The sequence below is a fragment of the Acomys russatus genome, chromosome 20 (genome assembly GCF_903995435.1).
Source record: "Acomys russatus chromosome 20, mAcoRus1.1, whole genome shotgun sequence".
NCBI lineage: Eukaryota > Metazoa > Chordata > Mammalia > Rodentia > Muridae > Acomys > Acomys russatus.
In genome coordinates, this window is record NC_067156.1 from 40,469,580 (window position 1) to 40,488,847 (window position 19,268).

A 19,268-nucleotide genomic window follows, 5' to 3' on the forward strand; every position below is an offset into this window, starting at 1 on the left:
TAGATCAAAGATTGTTTTGCCTGTCTGAATTATAAGAATGTTGGAAAACAAAACCAAACCCCTTATAAAAAGCCTTGCAGTGTTTTTGCCTTTTTGTAACTCAAAACGGCTGAACTGAGAAATGAGATTGGTTGAGTTTTATTCAAAAATCTAAAAATTCACCAAAAAATGAAGTAACTAATCATTTTAAAACTGTCATTCCAACTAATGTGACCCAAGAATAAATTTTACCAAGCACTTAGTTGATGATCTAGAAAATTGTTAAACAGCACTGGAGAGAGTAAAGCAGATTATAGCTAAGAAAGCCAAAATGTTTTAAATTGTTTATTAAAGTGATTCTAAACTAAATTGTAAAAACTTGGGCTTGGTGATGGTATCCAGTGTGATTTCCCTGAGTCTGTACCCGCCCACAGCTACACATGTGCCCTTTTATTATCATCAGCAACAGCTAAATAATGAAGTGTTTACTTCAAAAACCTGTTATAGAACATACTAGACCATAAGAAGCAACAGATGGGGCTGGTGAGATGTCTTGGCCAGGGAGGAGTGTGATGACCTCAGTTCCATGCACAGAACACACATGGTGGAAGGAGAAAAGTGGCATCCAAGGTCTGTACACACACACACACACACACACACACACACACACACACACACAATTTGTTCAAAAAGTGACAGTTTCTACTGTCATAGTGTTCTGCTTGCTGGTATTTCAGGATGAAGCCTAGTCCTCCACATATGAGAAATAAGTGTTTTGGGTAGGGCTGAGTGTCATTAGCACAGTAGTTGGCTCAATCAAAGAAGTGATAATTTCTAGTGCTCTCAGAATTCTTCATTTCTAGAATGAACTACTTTTTTTTTTCTTGTCACTGGAGAAGTGTAGCTCCAGCTCATACTGATTAAAACCTAGATATGGGTCAAGGTCCACACCCTTAAGCACAGTAGCTTATGTGCTTTCTGATGCTGAAGGCTGCAGGCACTTTAGCCTCTATAAGGTCATTTGTTTCCAATTTCTTCTTGTTGCCTTTGTTTAAAATATAGGGAGTTTCCCAGCACTCAGGGGCAGAGGCAGGTGGATCGTTGTGAGTTCGAGGCCAGCCTGGTCTATAAAGTGAATCCAGGACAGCCAAGGCTGCACAGAGAAACCTTGTCTTGAAAAAAAAAAAAAAACCCAAATATAGGGAGTTTGTTATTACTAACATTAACTGTACCCTAGGGAATACTTGAAAAATATTTAGAAAGTATACAGCAAATGAGAGTAAAAGCCTCCCACCATTCACATGCACTGTGTAAAGCTACATTTTGTTGTTTGCTTCAAGCATTTGTATTTACATAATTGGGGGTTGTACTACTTACAGAATTTCTACTTTTCATTACATTTACCTATTTATTGTGATGGGGGCAGAGGGGAGGCACGTGCTATAGCATATATTTGGAGGTCAGAGGACATAACTTTGAGGGTCAGTTATCTTTTTCTGTTGTGTGGGTCCAAGCAGATAGAACTCAGGTCTCCAGGATTGGCAGCAGATGCCCTCAGCCACAGAGCCATCCTTGCTAGCCAGTATTTCTACTTGACTAACATTCACTAAGCCTGGGCTTTGATCCCTAGCACTACATAAACCTCATGAGGATCTGCAGTCTCAGCATTTGGGAGGTGGAGGCATGAGGACCAGAGGATCAACTATAAAGAGAGTTCAAGACTAGGCTCACAGCCAGCATGGTGTGTGCCCAGCACTTAGGGAGGCAGAAGCAAGTAGATTTTTTTGAGTTCGAGGCCAGCCTGGTCTACAAAGAGAGTCCAGGACAGCCAAGGTTACCTTGTCTCAAACAAACAAACAAAAAAGTAGGAGGGGGAGGAGGAGGAGGAGGAGGAGGAGGAGGAGGAGGAGGAGGAAGAAGAAGAAGGAAGCGAAGAAAAGAAGAAGAAGAAGAGAGACGAGAGAGAGAGAAGAAAGAAGAGAGCAGAAAAGAGACAGAAGAAAGAAAAGAAGAAGAAGAAGAAGAAGAAGAAGAAGAAGAAGAAGAAGAAGAAGAAGAAGAAGAAGAAGAAGAAGAAGACTAGCCTCAGATGCATGATGCCCTATCTCAAAATAAATCCATCATTAATACCAGTCTTAATGAATGATACTATTTTGTTATATGATATATACTTTATAAACATTTGGAGATTAAAGTTACTTTCAATATTCTCCTTTAGTTATTTCTCAGCCTTTGTGCACAAAATGTTTTCAATATTGCTCTGTTAGACAAAGAGTTCAGGTTGTATGTCAAAGGAAATCAATTTGTCCTGGCTTAAGTGAAAAAGGAGATGTATTGGCTTGGTAGTGAAAAGGGAGGGACAATTAAATTCAGACATAACCGGACACAGAGGCTCAGTGATATCTTCTCATTTTCTTCATTAACTTTTAAATTTTAGTAAACAAAACAATGAGTTTCATTGTCCCACTTTCATATACTTTATACACATGTAATTATTAAACATTATTAAGTATGTGTACACATATTCCATTATTTTAATTATGAATTATTATTAAATATATATATACATGTATATATTTATACTGTTCTTATTTTCTCCCTTTATTGCCTTTTTTTGTCTTCTTTTTGTTCACCCTAACTAATTGCTTCCTTTGCTTTGATGTTGCATGTAGGGATCCATCTTTTTTTCCTTCTGGACCTTCCTCTTTCTGTGATGACTTCATTCTCAGTGTTACTACATTGCATCCATTGCACAAAAACAGCTGCTCTTAATACAACTGAGGTCGGAGTCCGAGACCTAAGTCATCCATTGAGCCAGGTTTAGAGACAGCACTGCCTTAGATGGGGTTTCTAAAAAGCAAGCTGGGGAGCAAGTTACTTGCTTTACACTTCCATATTGCTATTGATCATTGAAGGAAGTCAGGACAGGAACTTAAACAGGCCAGGAACCTGAAGGCAGGAGCTGATGGAAAGACCATGGAGGGATGCTGCCTACTCCTCATGGCCTCCTCAGCCTGCTTTCTTATGGAACCCAGGACCACCAGCCCAGGGGTGGACTACTTGTACGGCCCAGGACCACCACCCACAATGGACGGGGGCCTCCCCCATTAATCACTAATTAAGAAAATGTTCTGCAGGCTTACCTATAGCCTGATCTTACTGAGGCATCACATGATTTGCCACCCCATCACTGTCTTCACTCCCCACTCGTGTTGCTCCCAACCACCCTGCGTTCTCTGGCCACTCCTCCTGCTCTGTTTTCTGTCACAGAAGTATTCTGTCACATGATCTGCTGAATATTCATGTGGTATGCAACAGAGCCTATTTCACAGGAACCAAGAGTAGTGCTTCTCAACCTTCCTAAGGCCGCAACCTTCTAAAACAGTCTCTCATGTTGTGGTAATCCCCCCAACCATAAAATTATTTCATTGCTACTTCATAATTGTAATTTTGCTACTACTGTGAATCATACTGGAAATATCTGGTATGTAGGATAGCTGACTTGAAATCCCCAAGGGGATCATGACCCACAGGTTGAGAACCACTGACCAAGAGGGATCATATATTTATAGATCTCTCCTGTATTTAATAATGAAAGACATTTCTAGATAGATGTATAAGGTCAACCTATCTGAAATAGTGCAGTTCCCCAAAGAGAAGAAAAGAGAGGAGAGGAGAGGAGAGGAGAGAAGGGAAGGGAAGGGAAGGGAAGGGAAGGGAAGGGAAGTTGGGTAGCCATTTCCACAAGAAGGAGCTGGGCTGCAGGGCTGACCAAAATAGTGGTGTGCATTATGGTTAAGATGACTTTTGATGCCAAAATCTCAGAACAGGGAACACATAGGACATGTGTGTTTGGGTTTCCTGATACTTATTTCTTTTCATTTTGTCCCTGTAAACATTCTTATAGTAGCCAGGCATGGTGGCGCACGGCAGGTGGATCTCTGTGAGTTAGAAGCCAGCTAGGTCTATAAAGTGAGTCCAGGACATCTAGGACTATTACACAGAGAAACTCTGTCTCAAAACAAAATAAAACAAAAACCCAACAAACAAACAAACAAACAAACAAATAAATATTCTTACGGTAGACAAAATACTTTTCTTAAAGTGAATATGCCATCATGTCCCTTTCCACTAACCCTACATTCCCACTTCTGACAACCAGCTCTCCCAACTGGTCAAGCTCAGCATTGTCTGGCCTCATCTCATCCTGGCCCACTTCACACCAGGCCCCAAATGCTGGTTTTCTCTTCTGCCTAGAATTCACTCCTTCCCACATCAGGCCTCTGCATTTTTTTTTTCTTCTTCTTCTCAGATGGTCTATGGTGGTTTGAGCAACAATGCCCCTGATAGGCTCAGATAGTCGAATACTTGGTCCTCAGATGATGATGTTTAGGGGGTGTGGCCTTCCTAGAGGAAGTAGGTCACTGGGGGTAGCCTTTGAGATTTAAAAGCTAGGCGGCAACCCCAGTTCGCTTTCTGTGCTTCCTGCTTATAGTTTAATATGTGAGCCCTCGGCTTGCTGCTTCAGCTGCTTGTCTGCCTGCTGCCACACTTCCCCGACATGATGCCAATGGGCTCCTATCTCTCTGGAAACATAAACTCAAATAAACCTCTCCCTCTGTAAGTTGTCTTGGTTGTGTTATTTTATCACAACAATAGAAAAGTAATTAGTACAGGGCCCATCTTCGTTGGTTATTCCCACTCTTTCTTCATATCTTTGTGCAAACTTTATCCCTCTAGGGATTCTAGGAAGCTTCTCCAAGGGCGTTTCCCACCTAACCCTAGCAACTCATGTCGTCTTCATCTCCCTCATCTCTCTCTATGATTGTTGACCTTCTCCATGACAATATCAACTGGATGAGACCCACTTCTTCATCTAGTGTCATATCCCAAAAGTCAAACTAAGATCTGACACACTCTCTCACAGCAAAGCCCCATAATAAATATTTGTTGTAAAACAACAACAACAACAAAAAAAAAAAATATGAGCAAACCATTTCCCAAGCATATTGTAGACTTTATGATACCAGCAGCAGCAAAGGGTGCCTACTTCTGATTCTTCAAAACTTTTCTTTAATCTTTTCTTTTTTAGATATATTTATGTGTGTTTTGCCTGCATGTATGTATGTGTGCCACACGCATGGCCGGAGCCTACAGAGACTGGAAATGGGTGTTGGTGGAGTCCTTGGAACTGGAGTTAGACACAGGTGTGAACTGTCTTGTCAGTACTGGGTTCTCTGTAAGAACAAGATTAAGTGTCCGCAATTGCTGAGCCATCTCTCTAGGCCCCCTACCTTCCATTTCTTGCAAAGAGTTTTCTTGTTGCGATGATGAGAGAGACTCCTCTGGCTCCTCCTTGCCTGCAGTGATTCTCTCCCTCTTTTACGGGAGCTTTGGCCTCTGCTGTATAGCCACAGATGTCACACAGCCCCAAGAAGACTGCACTGCCCCATTTCATTTAAATACAGCCTGAATCCTGATGCTCACTACCAACTCAGATTCCATCACAACTGCACTCAAGATGACAGTCTAAATCAGAGGTTCTCAACCCTCACAGGAGTCACAGGTCAATATCCTGCACATCAGATATTTACGTTATGATTCATAACAGTAGCAAAATTACCGTTACAAAGTAGCAATGAAAATAATTTTCTGATTGGGGTCACCACAACATGAGGAACTGTATTAAGGGGTTGCAGCATTAGGAAGGTTGAGAATCACTGCTCTAAACGTTAAGGGAAAATTAGTGAATGATCAGCTTATATGTTCAGGATGTAGATTCTGTGCCTCCCCATCACTGATGCTCTCCCAAAGGACCCAAATTCAATTTCTAGCACATATACGGCCGCTCATAACTGTCTATACCTCCAGTACCAGACAGGGGGTCTGGTGCCCTTTTCTAGACTTCATGGGCACTGTACACACATGATGCTCAGACACATAGATAAAATATCCATCACATAAAAAAATTTAAAAACATTGCAAAAAGAGCCAGTTCATATTTTTTAAAGTATTTAATAAAAAGAACATCAGGCCAGATGTGGTGGTGTACACCTTTAATCCAAGCACTTGGGAGGCAGAGGGAGGTGGATTGCTGTGAGAGGCCACCCTGGTCTACAAAGTTAGTTCAGGACAGCCAAGGCTACACAGAGAAACCTATTCTCAAAAAATCAACAGCAAAAACAACAACAACAACAACAACAACAACAACAACAAAAAAAAAAAAAGAAAGAAAGAAAGAAAGAAAAAGAAAAGAAAAAACCAAAGTACAAAAATGCTGATGACACACAGACATACAATATATGATGATACTCAAATTTCCCTTTACCTGACAAGAATTATTTGAACAAAGGATGCTAAAACTCATTATATTCACCTTTCTCAAACAAAGCTTCTGGAACACCCAAATGGAGATCACAAGGAACTGAGCAAAACTAAGCAAATAGGAGACTGTGTTGTTGTTTGTTTGTTTTTGTTTTGAGACATGATTTCTTTGTGTAGCCCTGGCTATCCTAGAACTTACTTTATAAACCAGGCTAGCCTTGAACTCACAGAGATCCACAAGTCTTTGCCTCCCTAATTCTGGGGTTAAAGGTGTGCACCACCATGCTCAGCTTAAGACCATGGGTTTTTTTTTGTTTGGTTTGGTTTTTCATGACAGGGTTTTTCTATGTAGCCTTGGTTATCTTGGACTCGCTTTGTAGACCAGGCTGGCCTGGGACTTACAGAGATTGGCCTGCCTCTGCTTCCCCAAGTGCTGGGATTACAGGCATGCACCCCCATGCCCAGCTTTAAGACTGTGTTCTTAAAATTAAACAGCCAAAAAAAAGTTTTCTAATTTAAAAATAGCACCATTGGGAAAAAGGATATGTCATTTCAATTTAAAGTACCTGAGCAGGTAATATGCCAAAACTTAGTCACAATAAACTTTGGTTGATGATTTTTGTTATTGTTGGCATGATTTTTTTGAAACAAGCTTCCACATAGACCTGGCTAGCCTCAAGCTCACTATACAGCCAAGGATGGTCCTGAACATCCTGTCTCTACCTCCCAAATGCTGGGATTATAGGTGTTTTCTGGGACATCTGGCTGTGTGTTGATTTTTAAATCTTTGTTGCAATCTGGACTGAGAAATTAAAAGACCATTTTTTTTTTTAAGTACAACTTTATGTATCTAATGAGTCAAAAGAGAGCTGGTGGATACCAGGTAAACACATGGGCCAGCCAGAGTGTGTTCCTTGTTTTCCGCCATTTCTGTCACCAGTCAGGGACCTCAACCACGAAGGGCGTTTTCACATCAATCTTGCCACTGTTGACAATGGTGCAGTCGGTAAGTGGGCGGTCATGGTCATCTGTTGCTTGAAGTTCTATGGAGTGTACCACAGTCTGGCAAGAGAGAAACAGACCTATGGTTCATCTGAGGAATCACCAGTCCAGTTCCATAAGTACACATGGGACATGTTTGTTGTTATTGCTCTTTTGAGACAGGACCTTGCCTATCCAGCTGGCCTAGAACTTTCTACACAGATGAGGATGACCCTGATCTTTTGATATTTCTGCTTCCAAATGGGAGGTCTGTACCACCACAACAGGTTTAAGTGGTAGGAAGGATCAAACTCAGTGCTCCCTATAATCTGAGTAAACACTCTACCAACTGGGCTCCATGCCTAACCCTGGGCCATGTGTCATTATAAACACCATGCAAGCTGAGGAGTACTGCTTTTTAAGTAGCTCCAGCATTATTCTCATATGCTACTGTCATTCTTCAAAACAATGCCACCATGAGTGGAGCACCTAGATTATCCTGGGATTTTACATACACGTGCTAGGGCTGGAGAGATGGCTCAGCCGTTAAAGGCAAGGCTCACAACCAAAATTTATATACACGTGCTGTAACATATATATTATATATAATATACACATATAAAATGTATATATAATATAATATATAACATGTTATAGCACACATATATGTGCATATATTGCACATACGTATACACATATATATATGAGTACATATATATGCTCTATATTGGCCCACTCAGGATAAAGTCACTTGTTTCTCAGAAACTCAAATAATATATATATTTCCCCATTTCTTTATTGATAAACATTTTTGTTTGGAAAAGGCTTAGTTTTGTAAATCCATAGCTCTAATAAAATATATTTCTATTTAACCACCATTGTAATTATTAGCATGGCATCTGAGTCGGTTTCAGCTCTATCACTATCTTAGTCTAGGCCCACCAATGCAGGCCAGAAAGCATTTGTAAAAGTAGCCCAGGTCTTTACAGATGACCTAAGCCATTTGTCTAGTAGTTGGATCTGCCATGGGTATAATTCAATCCCATGTGGCAGGAGCCCTAGAGAGCCTCTCAGGGCCATGCACCTAAGGTCCACAGTGAAGGATGGAGAACACCATGATCAAGAAAGCTGTTTCTGGAGAGTTCTCCAGAGTGAAGCTCAGTTCCTGCCTTCAGATTGGTGGCATAAGGATAGCAGTAGAAAAGTGTGCGAGGTCAGTGGAGGGAGATGCTGTGTAAACCCAGGGGCAGAAAGCAGCTCTCATGCAAATGAGACCCAGGGAAACAGAAAAGGGCAACTGGAAGCCAGGGTTGGTGTGCTGGCCTGTGTGTGTCCACTTGACACAAACTAGTCACTTGGGCAAAAGAAAGCTCAACTGAGGAACTGTCTCCGTCTGTGGGCACATCTGCAGGACATTGTCTTCAATGATGATTGATATGGGTGGTCCCAACCCACTATGGGTAGGGCCACCCCTGAATAATATAAGAAAGCAAGCTGAGCAAGCCAGTAAGCAGCACCTCTCCATGGCCTCTGCATCAGCTCCTGCCTCCAAATTCCTGCTCTGACACCCATGGATGACAGACTGTTACCTAGAAGTGAGATAAACGCTTTGCTGGCTAGTTTTATGTCAACTGGACACAAGATAGAGTCACTAAAGATGAAAGAGCGTCAGCTGAGAAAAGGCCCACAAGATTGGGCTATCAGCAAGACTGTAGAGCATTTTTTTTTTTAATTAGTGATTGATGTGGGAGGGCCCAGCCAATTGTGGGTGGTGCCATCCCTGAGCTGGTGGTCCTGGGTTCTATAAGAAAGCAGGCTGAGCAAGCCATGGGGAGCAAGCCAGTAAGCAGCACCCCTCCATGGCCTTGACATTAGCTTTGGCTTCCAGGTTCCTGGCCTGCTTGAGTTCCTGCCCTGACTGTCTTCAGTGAGGAATAGTAATCTAGAAGTATAAGCCAGAGAATCCTTTCATCCCCAATTTCCTTTTGGTCATGGTGTTTCAGCAACACAAACTCTTAGGACAAATCCTTTCCTCCCCAAGTTGCTTTTGGTCAGTGTTTTATCACAGCCACAGGGAAGCTAACCAGAATAGCTAGACACTTGGCAGAGGCTGTGAGAGCTGTTCTGGGCAGTATAGAAGAAAACCTGAGAGCTGAGAAGAATGAAGATTTTCAGAAATGGGTTATGAATGAGCTATCATTTTTATTTTTCAATGAATAAGTAACAATGTAGGTATAGATCCTCTTAATAGTTTTTGATTATTATTTTTTAAATATGTATGTATTTATTTATTATTTATATAGTATTCTGACCACATGTGTGCCTGCACATCAGAAGAGGGCACCAGATTTCATTGTAGATGGTTGTGAGCCACATGTGGTTGCTGGGAATTGAACTCAGGACCTTTGGAAAAACAGACAATACTCTTAACCTCAGCCATCTCTCTGGCCCCTAGTTTCTAGTCATTATAACATGTGTCTTAGTATGTGGACTTAATATGTAACTTAGTATGTGGACTCTGTCACATGAGTTCAAGATTTTTTTAAAAGTGTTTGTTTGATTGTTTATTTATTATTGAGACGTCTTGGGTTTTGCCCAGGCTGGCTTAGGACTTTCTATATAGCACAGCTAGTCTTGAAATCAGAATGTTCCTGCCTCTGCCTCTTCAGTAGTGGGATTACAGTCATGTACCACCATACTTAGCTATAATATTTTTATTTTATATTATTTCATTTTATTTCTGAGACAGGATATCAATATGTATCTCTGTCTGGCCAGGACTCACTATGTAGATCAGGTTGGCCTCAAAGTCAGAGATCTGCTTGCCTCTGCCTCCTAAGTGTTGGGATTAAAGTTGTGCACCATCTGCAGGCTAATATTTTGTTTTAATTGTGGTAAGAAACATATAACACAAAATTTGTCATCAATCCATTTTTTAGAACTATTGTATAGCAATATCATCTACATTGAATCATTCCTATTCTAGATGGAGGTTCTTAAGACTCAGGAGTAAACAAATCACAAATCTCAGAAAGTCCCTGAAATTTACAAGATTCACAAGGAACCTCCCTCAAGTTATATAAAGAATAAGAACTGTTGTGGGTAAAGGGAACTCACAGGACAGCTGAACTGCTGGCAGGCCACCCAGAAATTTCCAAGGTTGTAGTTTTTTTGAGTAGTCACCCTTGTTGAAATGGCCTTTTCAGTGACATAGCGGCCTTTGAGTCACCCATGTTTCTGTAAGTAAACCTAGACTACTGTCAGGAAACCTGATGAACTCATTGGTTCGCTAAGTTGGGCTTTGATAGTCATTCCATTGGTCTGTCATCAGTGCTCTGTCTAGGGTGAACAGATGTTTGTCCATGTCTTCCCAAGAAAGTTCACCAAATAATTAAAATGCTCTTAACATCTGCTCAGTAATGTTTACATGCATGCAATCAGAAGTTTTGTCAACTTGCAAAACTAAACTCTGTATTCACTAAATATCCCTCGCTCCCCTCCTCAGCAACTATCAATTTTCTTTCTATCTCTATGAATTTGACTACTCTAAATACCTTATATAATTAAACTCATACACTATTTGTCTTTTTGTGACTGAGTAAGGTTTCAAAGTATGTGCACAAAGATAGATGATAAACCGACAGACAGACAGATGGTAGATAGATCATATACACACACAAGTATATATGTTATAGCGTGCATTTAAAAAACATTCTTACTTTTTAATACCAAATAATATTTCATTGAATGCATTTGCAGTCCTTGATTTATTTGGTTATGTTTCTTAAGCTAACCGAAGTAACTAACTTCTTCCATGTCTGCTTTAATGCCTTTAGCAATCAAAATATCATGCCATATATAATTTGTTCACCTTCAATAACTCTAGTCATCATATAACAGGTATCTTAACAATACATGTGAAGATTCAATGAATCACTGAAGGTCCCTTAATAAATATAAAGCTTTGTAAAACAAAGAGAAAATATCAATTTACCATCCCATCCAGGACTTTTCCAAACACAACATGTTTGCCATCCAACCAAGTAGGCTTGGTCAGGGTGATGAAGAACTGGGAGCCGTTGGTATCCGGGCCAGCGTTGGCCATGCTGACCCACCCAATGCCATAGTGCTTCAATTTGAAGTTCTCATCAGGAAATGTCTCACCATAGATACTGACACCTGGGTGAGGCAAAACACGGAGAGATGGCAGCACATGCTAGAAGCAGACTCCAGAGAGACCTAAGTCTTTGGTGCAATCAGCTAATAGAATCCCACGAGTGACAGGAGTGAGGATGGGCAAATAAACGAAGTGAATGGGGTAGGATAAAACTGACTCATTAAGGAAACAGACACTAGGGTCAGAACCAAACCAAAGAAGGCCCTTAGGATGGCACAGGATGAAAGTGCCCATGCCTCAAGCCAAAATGTGACCAAATGGGTCAGTGATTTCAGTTTGAAGGGAAGATGGCATCTGAAAGCAGGGTAGAAAGGCGGCTGGGACATCCTGGTGGCTCTGCCTCTGCTGTATGCTTGGGTGAAGTGGTCCTAGGTGACCCCATCTCAGCACCCAACCAGGCAACCAAGCACTGAGTACACACATTGGTTTAGCCCCATCATGGTCCCACAGAACAGGTCTTCTCAACCCTGGTTTTTTTCTGGGGGAGAGTTAGAAAACTCCCAAATAGCAGAGCAGAATTGCAACATCTGGCTCTCTGACTCTAAGCCTAGAGCCTTTTCTTGCCTCAGCACCAAGAGCAGCAAGCAGCAGCTAGTCTGTAAGTGACAGGTGTGACTTCAGAGCCCCTGAGACACAGAGAACCATTAAAACTACAAACACCTATGTCCTGGAGTTCTAACAAAGCAGCAGTGACAGCACTGATGTCCCCACAGCAGCAGTGTAAACTGTGAGAGACACCCACCCCATCTTCCAGATCCCCAAGAGCCTGTCCTGCCCATCTCTCCTCATAGTCTGTCTGCCTAGTGATTGCCAACCTCAAAACCCTGGCTCAGCCAGAAGTACCAGAAGTGAAAAACAAAACCATGAAGGTTAAAGGTGAGAGTCTAGGGCATGGGAGGTGGCCTGGAGGACAGCTCTGATGGTCCAAATTTTCCTCTATTCCAAACTCAGAAATTTTTAACCCAAGATTCAGCACCACCCCCACCCTAACCCAACACACACAGTGGGTAAGGAAAATAAAGAAGAGAATAAAAATAGAAGAGAGGGCAAAGTAGAGCTGTTTCTCTTCTTGCTGGACTCTGGAAAGAAAGCGGGTACCAGAATGAGGGTAGGGTGCCAGAGCCAGCTGCAGTTTTCCCAAGATCACGTGCTGCAGCAGCCGGAGTTGCTTCTATGCAAGGTTCTCAGCCAATCTTATCCTTGAGGAACCTGTGTGTATTTCTCTTCTCCACCCTGCACTTAATATCCTGTATCCCTTTTGTAAAACTTTTTTCTTGTTTTGTGGTGCTGGTGATGGAAGCCAAGGCCTCATGCTTACTAGGCAAGTGCTCTACCACTGCGCTACATCTCAGCCCTTTCTTTGTATTTCTGTAAGAACTAAACCTCAGTCTCTTCGCAAGAACTAAAACTCAGTCTTCAAAATGTGTATGGCCTCATCTGTAATGCTTTGGTTTCAGCTTGGCAAATGGGAAGGGAGAAAGGCAAGGACAGTGTCACCTCCAGTGCCGTCTCTAGCTGTGAAGTCCCCTCCTTGAATCATGAAGTCCTTGATGACACGGTGGAAGATGCTCCCCTTATAGCCGTAGCCTTTCTAAAGAGATGAATTCAATTGAATGCACAAGTGTAAACAACCCATACCGAGAGACGAACAGTGTTAATCTGAAAATGAGAAAAACTGAACAAAACATTTACAGAATTTCACTAGCAATAACATACCGGGTAAAGTTTATCACTAATTAGCCAAAATAATTGAGTTACAGGAATCATGTGTTAATGGGAATAAGTAGAAAAGGAACAGTCTATATTCTCACTTGATGTTTTTCTCTCAATTTCTAGAAGTCTAGGGACACCGGGTGCTTCAATAATTATAAGAAAACAAAGCAAAAGCTGACACACACTCAAGATCCAAAATATTAATGCTCATTTTTCCAGAAGACATCTTTGTATCTTGTCTTACAGAAGGTTCACACTTGTGCTCAGTTAAAGGCCATAAGGCTGAAACAGACCTCTCCTGTTGCCAGAGCCACAAAGTTTTCCACCGTCTTGGGTACAACGTCTCCAAAAAGGCCAATGACAATTCTACCAACGTCCTTGTCTCCAATCTTCATATCAAAGAAGACCTGTGAATAATTGAGATGCACAGTAGAAGGTCGCCACAGGAAAAAGACAGAAATCTGAGTTAAATCAAAATTAAATCTGAAGATTGGTCCCCGTAGGGAAGCCAACCCATCAGTGTTTTATGAGAGTCATGAAGCATGAGGCCAGTACAATGTGCAGAAACAACATTGTGTTGGGGCAGTTCGTTCCCAAATATTCATTCAACAAACATTTGTTGAGCATGACCAATGGGTCAAGTGGTGCACTAGCTGCTTGAGTTTGGAGCTTGATTCAATATGGCCAGAGTCAGCTTCTAAAGTCTTCACTACATTATCCCACCAAGCCCTAGAAAACCACAGCTCTGCTTCTCCCCGAGTCCCTGCTTTGTGGACAAAGAGTGGGGCAAAAACTACTGCTCTTTTAAAAATTAAGACTCTCTACTGTTGGCAGAAGGAAAAAGAAAAGGTGAGAGGAGCTGATGTCTGCCCATTCAAATTTGTCTTTTTGTCACTTCAAAGACTGCCAAACTTGTGATGAATTTTCAGTAGACCATCAGCTGTCAAGGGAACAGCCACAGACAATGACACACCACACCCATCCTTGGAAAGTTTGCCACTCACGTCCAAGAGCAGCAAGACACCAGCACCCCAGCAGGACAGTCAACCTGTACTTGGTGACTCACAAAGCTATTGTCCTGTAAACTTCAACACTGGATTTGGGCATCTTGTTCCCACAGTCACCCAAGTAGCATTTGTTCTTTCTAGAACAAAAGACAGATAGCACAGCTAGACGTACAAGTCACTTTTTTCCCCCAGATTAATCCTTAAAAGTTCTTTTAGGATTTCTTTTTAAAAACTGTTTCACCTAAAATGAAATTATACATATTTTGCTTCACAGATCACCATGTTCTGATGATTCGGAGACAGGAGGCTTGAAAAGGCCACAGAGTCAAAGGGCACTCCATTAGCGAGTTTAGATTATACGAACCAATTTACTGTTTGAATGGGTAAAAAAAGACATTCAAGGGATGGCTTTAAAAGACGTAAGAAGGGTTGTCAGAGAAAAAAAGATGCCTTGCAATCTAGAAAAATCACTAGGTAAAGACTGTCAAACTCAGCTCAAGGCAAGGGCTTCTGCCAATATATCAGGACACCTGTCACGGGCTGATGTGATATTTAGTGCTTTGTGTGGCATTTACATTTCCACGTGGCCAAAACCAGCCACTGTCTTATTATCATTTATATACAAGAGCTTTGCTGGAAACATTGAAGACTTGGCTCTTCGTGTGATCTGTGGCAGAAGAGAAGAACCACCCATGTGGCTTGGGGACAAAAGGCCGCCTCAGCACATTCATGTCTGGCAGTGAGAAGTGGTTTCACCAAGGGATTGCCATGCCCAGAGGAGAAGGGAATGTGGCCACTGCTAGAGAAGCAAGGGTGTAATTTTAAAGAGACAGCCTGTAAGATACAGGTTTGCAAAGCTTTCCCGACTTTTTAATAAGGGAGTAGATTCTTAGAAAGCAACAAAGAAGCAGCTGCGAGAGATGAAGGGAAAGAACCGGCCACCCAGTATCATCTGCAGTAAAAAATCCCATTTGTACACACAGCCTGGCTTACCTATCTCTGAAATGTTTTCTCCCAATCGCCATGCCCTTCAACTCCGTGAGGACAGAATAAGAATCACATGAGAATGTTCCCAACTCTAATGGAAATGACAAAGTCCAATCTTGTTTAGCCAGCAAGTAGTTATTAAATACCTGCATACAAAGCAATGTCCCTGCACCAACTGCCTGTCCTAAGGGCAGCACGTAAGAACCAGGATAAAGTGGGCATAGTGGGGGGAGGGGGGCGGAGAGACAGAGATCTGTGTGAGGTCGAGCCTAGCAAGTTACAGGTCTCAAAAAAAATTAAAAGAAGAAAGAAAAGCAATCATCATCATCACAGTTGGTACAAGGCAGCATGTGTGCTGTGCCAAGAACACCATCTATGAAGTCCTGGAAAACAGGAAGGGTTGGGAGAGGGCACCCCGGAGGAGTGGGAGGCAGGCCTGGAAGGAGGACAACAGGCCCAGGGACAAGAGTGAGCAGAAAAGCTCACCTGACACTATTTCCCAAAGCCAAGGCAGCCAGGCAAGACCCATGTTCTGGGCACCAAGCATCAGGGCTGCCTATGTCATGGCTGGGCAGGGAGCTGCTGCCAGTTCTAAGGGGCAAAGAACAAATGCCACCCTTGAAGGTTCCTGCTTTGCCCAGCAACAGAGAGAAGGGAAGCCAGTGCCCTTTGGGTATGGGCCTTACATGGAGCCCAAGGAGAAGCTGGAGAGTACACACCAGCTGAAGAGTGAGGTTCTCTGGAGCGGGGAAGCTGACTGGGATGTGTCTCCATGTACTTTATCACCTGGTGAAATTCATCCCCCATCCCAACTTCAGGGAAGCAGGGACTGTTGCCACAAATTCACAGATGAAGGAAGGGCCTAAACTTCCCAACCAGGAGTGTGAGTATTAGAATCTCGATCCAAGGTCCCCTCTCTCATGACCTCTCATGTTAGCAGGGAGTGCCTAGAGAGAGGCATTTGTTGGAAAGCGGATTCTGAGTCTGAGATCTAGAGCTCATACAGAGGGCCAGTGGGACAGGAGGCTGAAAGGCTGAAATGGACCACCCGCCCCTGCAGTGTGTGTGGAGGGGTAGTACCTCAGACCTTTTTGGGGCGGGTGGTTTCAAGACAGGGTTTCTCTGTGTAGCCTTGACTGTCCTGGACTCACTTTGTAGACCAGGCTAGCCTCAAGCTCACAAATATCCACTTGCCTCCGCCTCCCCCTCCCCCTCAGTGCTGGGATTAAAGGCATGCACCACCACCCGATTCCTACCTTTAAATAACGTCATAGTGGAAGAAAGGACTGTAGACCAGACAATGTAGCAGAGTCCCTGCCCCTTAACCTATAGCTCCATTTTAATGTCTTAATTTTCTACTATATTGAATTGTAACACAGTCGATAACAAAGTAACTCAAGAGCCGCACCAGTGTAGAGTGGTGAGAGGCTCGCCTATACCTCTGGCTTTTAGAACTTAGACTGGTGAAAAGGAAGAAACTATGGCGACAGCTCTGAGAGTTGAGGCCCAGTAGCAGCAAGCGACAGTACCCTAGATGCAGTCAGGATGCCCCATCTCCTCCCCTGCAGCCGTGTTTTCGTTGTTGTTTTTTCTTTTCTAGGCTCTCTAGTCCCAGGCTGTACCCTAGGCTGGCCAGGGGGTGTCAAAAGGGAGAGGCTTGGGCACTACTATGAAGACTGCTGCTGAGTTGCTCTGAGCTGATCTCTACCAATATATCTTTAAAGGTCTGTGGGTGTGATGTCCAGCATCACTGGGGACATAGATTAACGAATGATCCATTGTTAATCTGAAAGTCACATGGACTTGGGCATCATGCTCTGTCTAACTTTCCTACTCCCCCTTCCATCTAAGCTTTCAGCAACTCCTGTTAGTTATGCTTCCAATATCCACTTCAAATTCCTTATCCTTCCACCCCCCACCCCCCCCACCCCCGCCATCACAAGACTGCCACCACCCTGCTCCAAGCAAGGAGTCTGGCATGGAGCCCTGAATGGCCTCTCAGTTCAGCCTCCGAAGTGACCACAGGAATTTCTTGAGAGCATATATGAAATTATGTCATTTCCACGTGCAAACCCCTCCAGCCACTTTACCTTAGAGCAGTGGTTCTCAGCCCATAGGTTGAGACCCCCTTTACCATAGGGGTTGCATATCAGATATCTTGTGTATCAAATGTTTACCTTACAATTCATAACAGTGGCAAAATTATAGTTATGGGGTAGCAATGAAAATAATTTTATGGTTAAGAGTCACCACTACCTGAGGAACTGTGTTAAAGGGTCACAGCATTAGGAAATGTTGAGCGCAGAGCCTTGGAGTACCACCTGAGTCCTAAGAATGGTGGCCTCAATGGCCACACTCGTAGCCATGCCTTTTAAGGCTGTTCAGAGTTCTTCCGTTATTCACCCACCCAATCTCATCTCGGGCCATTCTACTCTCAGTCTTGCCCCAATGACAAGTTGTCCTTTAGGAATGATCTGAGACAGACAAAAAAAAAAAAAAAAAAAAAAAAAAAGGCTTTCTCACCTGGAGATCTTTCCACAAGCCACTCCCCTGGCACCCAAGCCTTTGCCAGGTTGGTGAGTCCTCATGAGCCAGGTGTTTTTAAATGGCACCCATCCTCTATTAGGTTCACTTCCTTTGATATTTCATAGTTGTATGAATTTATACTTATGCTCATGGTTTTACCCGAAATGGTATCTGCAGACCAAACATGCTTTAAGCTCTTTGGCTTGCACAAATCAGTTTTCCAGTTTAGGTCTCTAAAAGACCCAGGCGCTGCCTAGGATGGACGCTACTCCTACCATGCAGGCTTTCAGATCTGCCGACAGTGACTGCATGCTGGGCCCCCTTCCCTCTCCTTGGTTGAGTCTTCCATGGAGGATTTAAACTTTCTACTAATCCTGAGGTATTATTTCCAGTGACAACCCGGACTGGTCATTAAGACCACTTTCTGCTGTTTCAGTGCCATTTCAAAACTGCTAGATTTTTTTTTTTTCCTGGAAGTGGTCATTTACCGCAGCAGTCCCTCCTTCTCTTTTCTCCCAGTACCTTTTTCTTTTGATCCTCTGATAAAACAGACTGAAATGGAACTTCAGCAGTGGACACTGTATGGACTAAGTCCCTGCCGACTCCCGACATGCCTCCCTTAAGATTCAGAATCCCGCCTTGTCACGCCTGCTCCGGGCTCAACCCAGGCCCGCCACAAAGTTTTAAACTGTACTCTTTCCTCTTGGGGGGTTACAGTTCCTAAACAGGGGAGGAGGACAGTTCTCATCTGAGCACTCCAAGGGGACCCAGACTCCTCCCAGCGGGCAGCCCAGCCTCCACTCCTCAGCTTGTCCCCTCCCCCTACATTCTTCCCGCTTTGTCCCACATCCTGGCCACGCCAAGGAAGTACTCCAGAAGCTTTTCTTCTAGAAGAAAGGGCCTGTGGGCTCAGCAAGCTTGTCCTAGCTTTCAAGCAACTCAGGTAGGATCCGCCAGGGTGACAAAGCCCGACAACCGGCGGCAAGAGTTAGCCCAGTAGCCCCTGAGGGGTAGGAGCGCAGACGTCCCTTCTCGCCTGCCGCGTGGCCACCCCTAACCCCTTCCAGTCCCAGTCAGTCTCAAATTCCAGTTATTTCCTCTTCCACACACCACACTAGCTCCCTCCAAGTCCCCCCAAGTTCCCGCCAGTCCCCGCGTTGAGAGCCCTTCTCTCTAGCCATGCCACAGTGGTCACCAAAGCGTCCTGGTGTCTAGCCTGCAAGATTAAGGTAAGTTGCTGTCACCGCTGCATCACCTTGGCCGTCACCGAGGGACCTCGCTTTCGAACACCCGAGGACCCCGAAGAAGACACGAGGGCACCTAGCCCCAGGCAGAGCACCGCAAGCAGCAGCAGACGGGGCCCCGGACTCATGATGAACGGTCCAAGTGGTAGCGATGGCACAGGCGCAACCTTGGGCTCCCGGTCTGTGGCGGGACTCTTAGGCGCCTGCGCGGCCCCGGTAGGGAGAGTGGTGGATCCGGGCGGGGCGGGGCGGGGACCTGGGGCGTGCCCCTCCCAAGTTCAAACCTGTGGCCAGAATTGGGGGGTTCTGAGGGAGTGGCATGGTAGAGGA

The 19,268-nt window shown here is 43.7% G+C and overlaps 1 protein-coding gene across 1 annotated transcript; it reads right to left on the bottom strand.

The window, feature by feature from the left end:
- Positions 1-7,011: 7,011 nt before the first annotated feature.
- On the bottom strand, positions 7,012-19,131 carry Ppic (peptidylprolyl isomerase C). The gene is made up of 5 exons (XM_051163403.1): positions 18,950-19,131; positions 13,468-13,581; positions 12,959-13,052; positions 11,279-11,463; positions 7,012-7,365 (listed from the first exon to the last, which is right to left on the bottom strand). Exons 1-5 carry the CDS (start codon positions 19,064-19,066, stop codon positions 7,237-7,239), a joined length of 639 nt encoding a protein of 212 aa, XP_051019360.1. The 5' UTR covers positions 19,067-19,131; the 3' UTR covers positions 7,012-7,236.
- Positions 19,132-19,268: the final 137 nt, after the last annotated feature.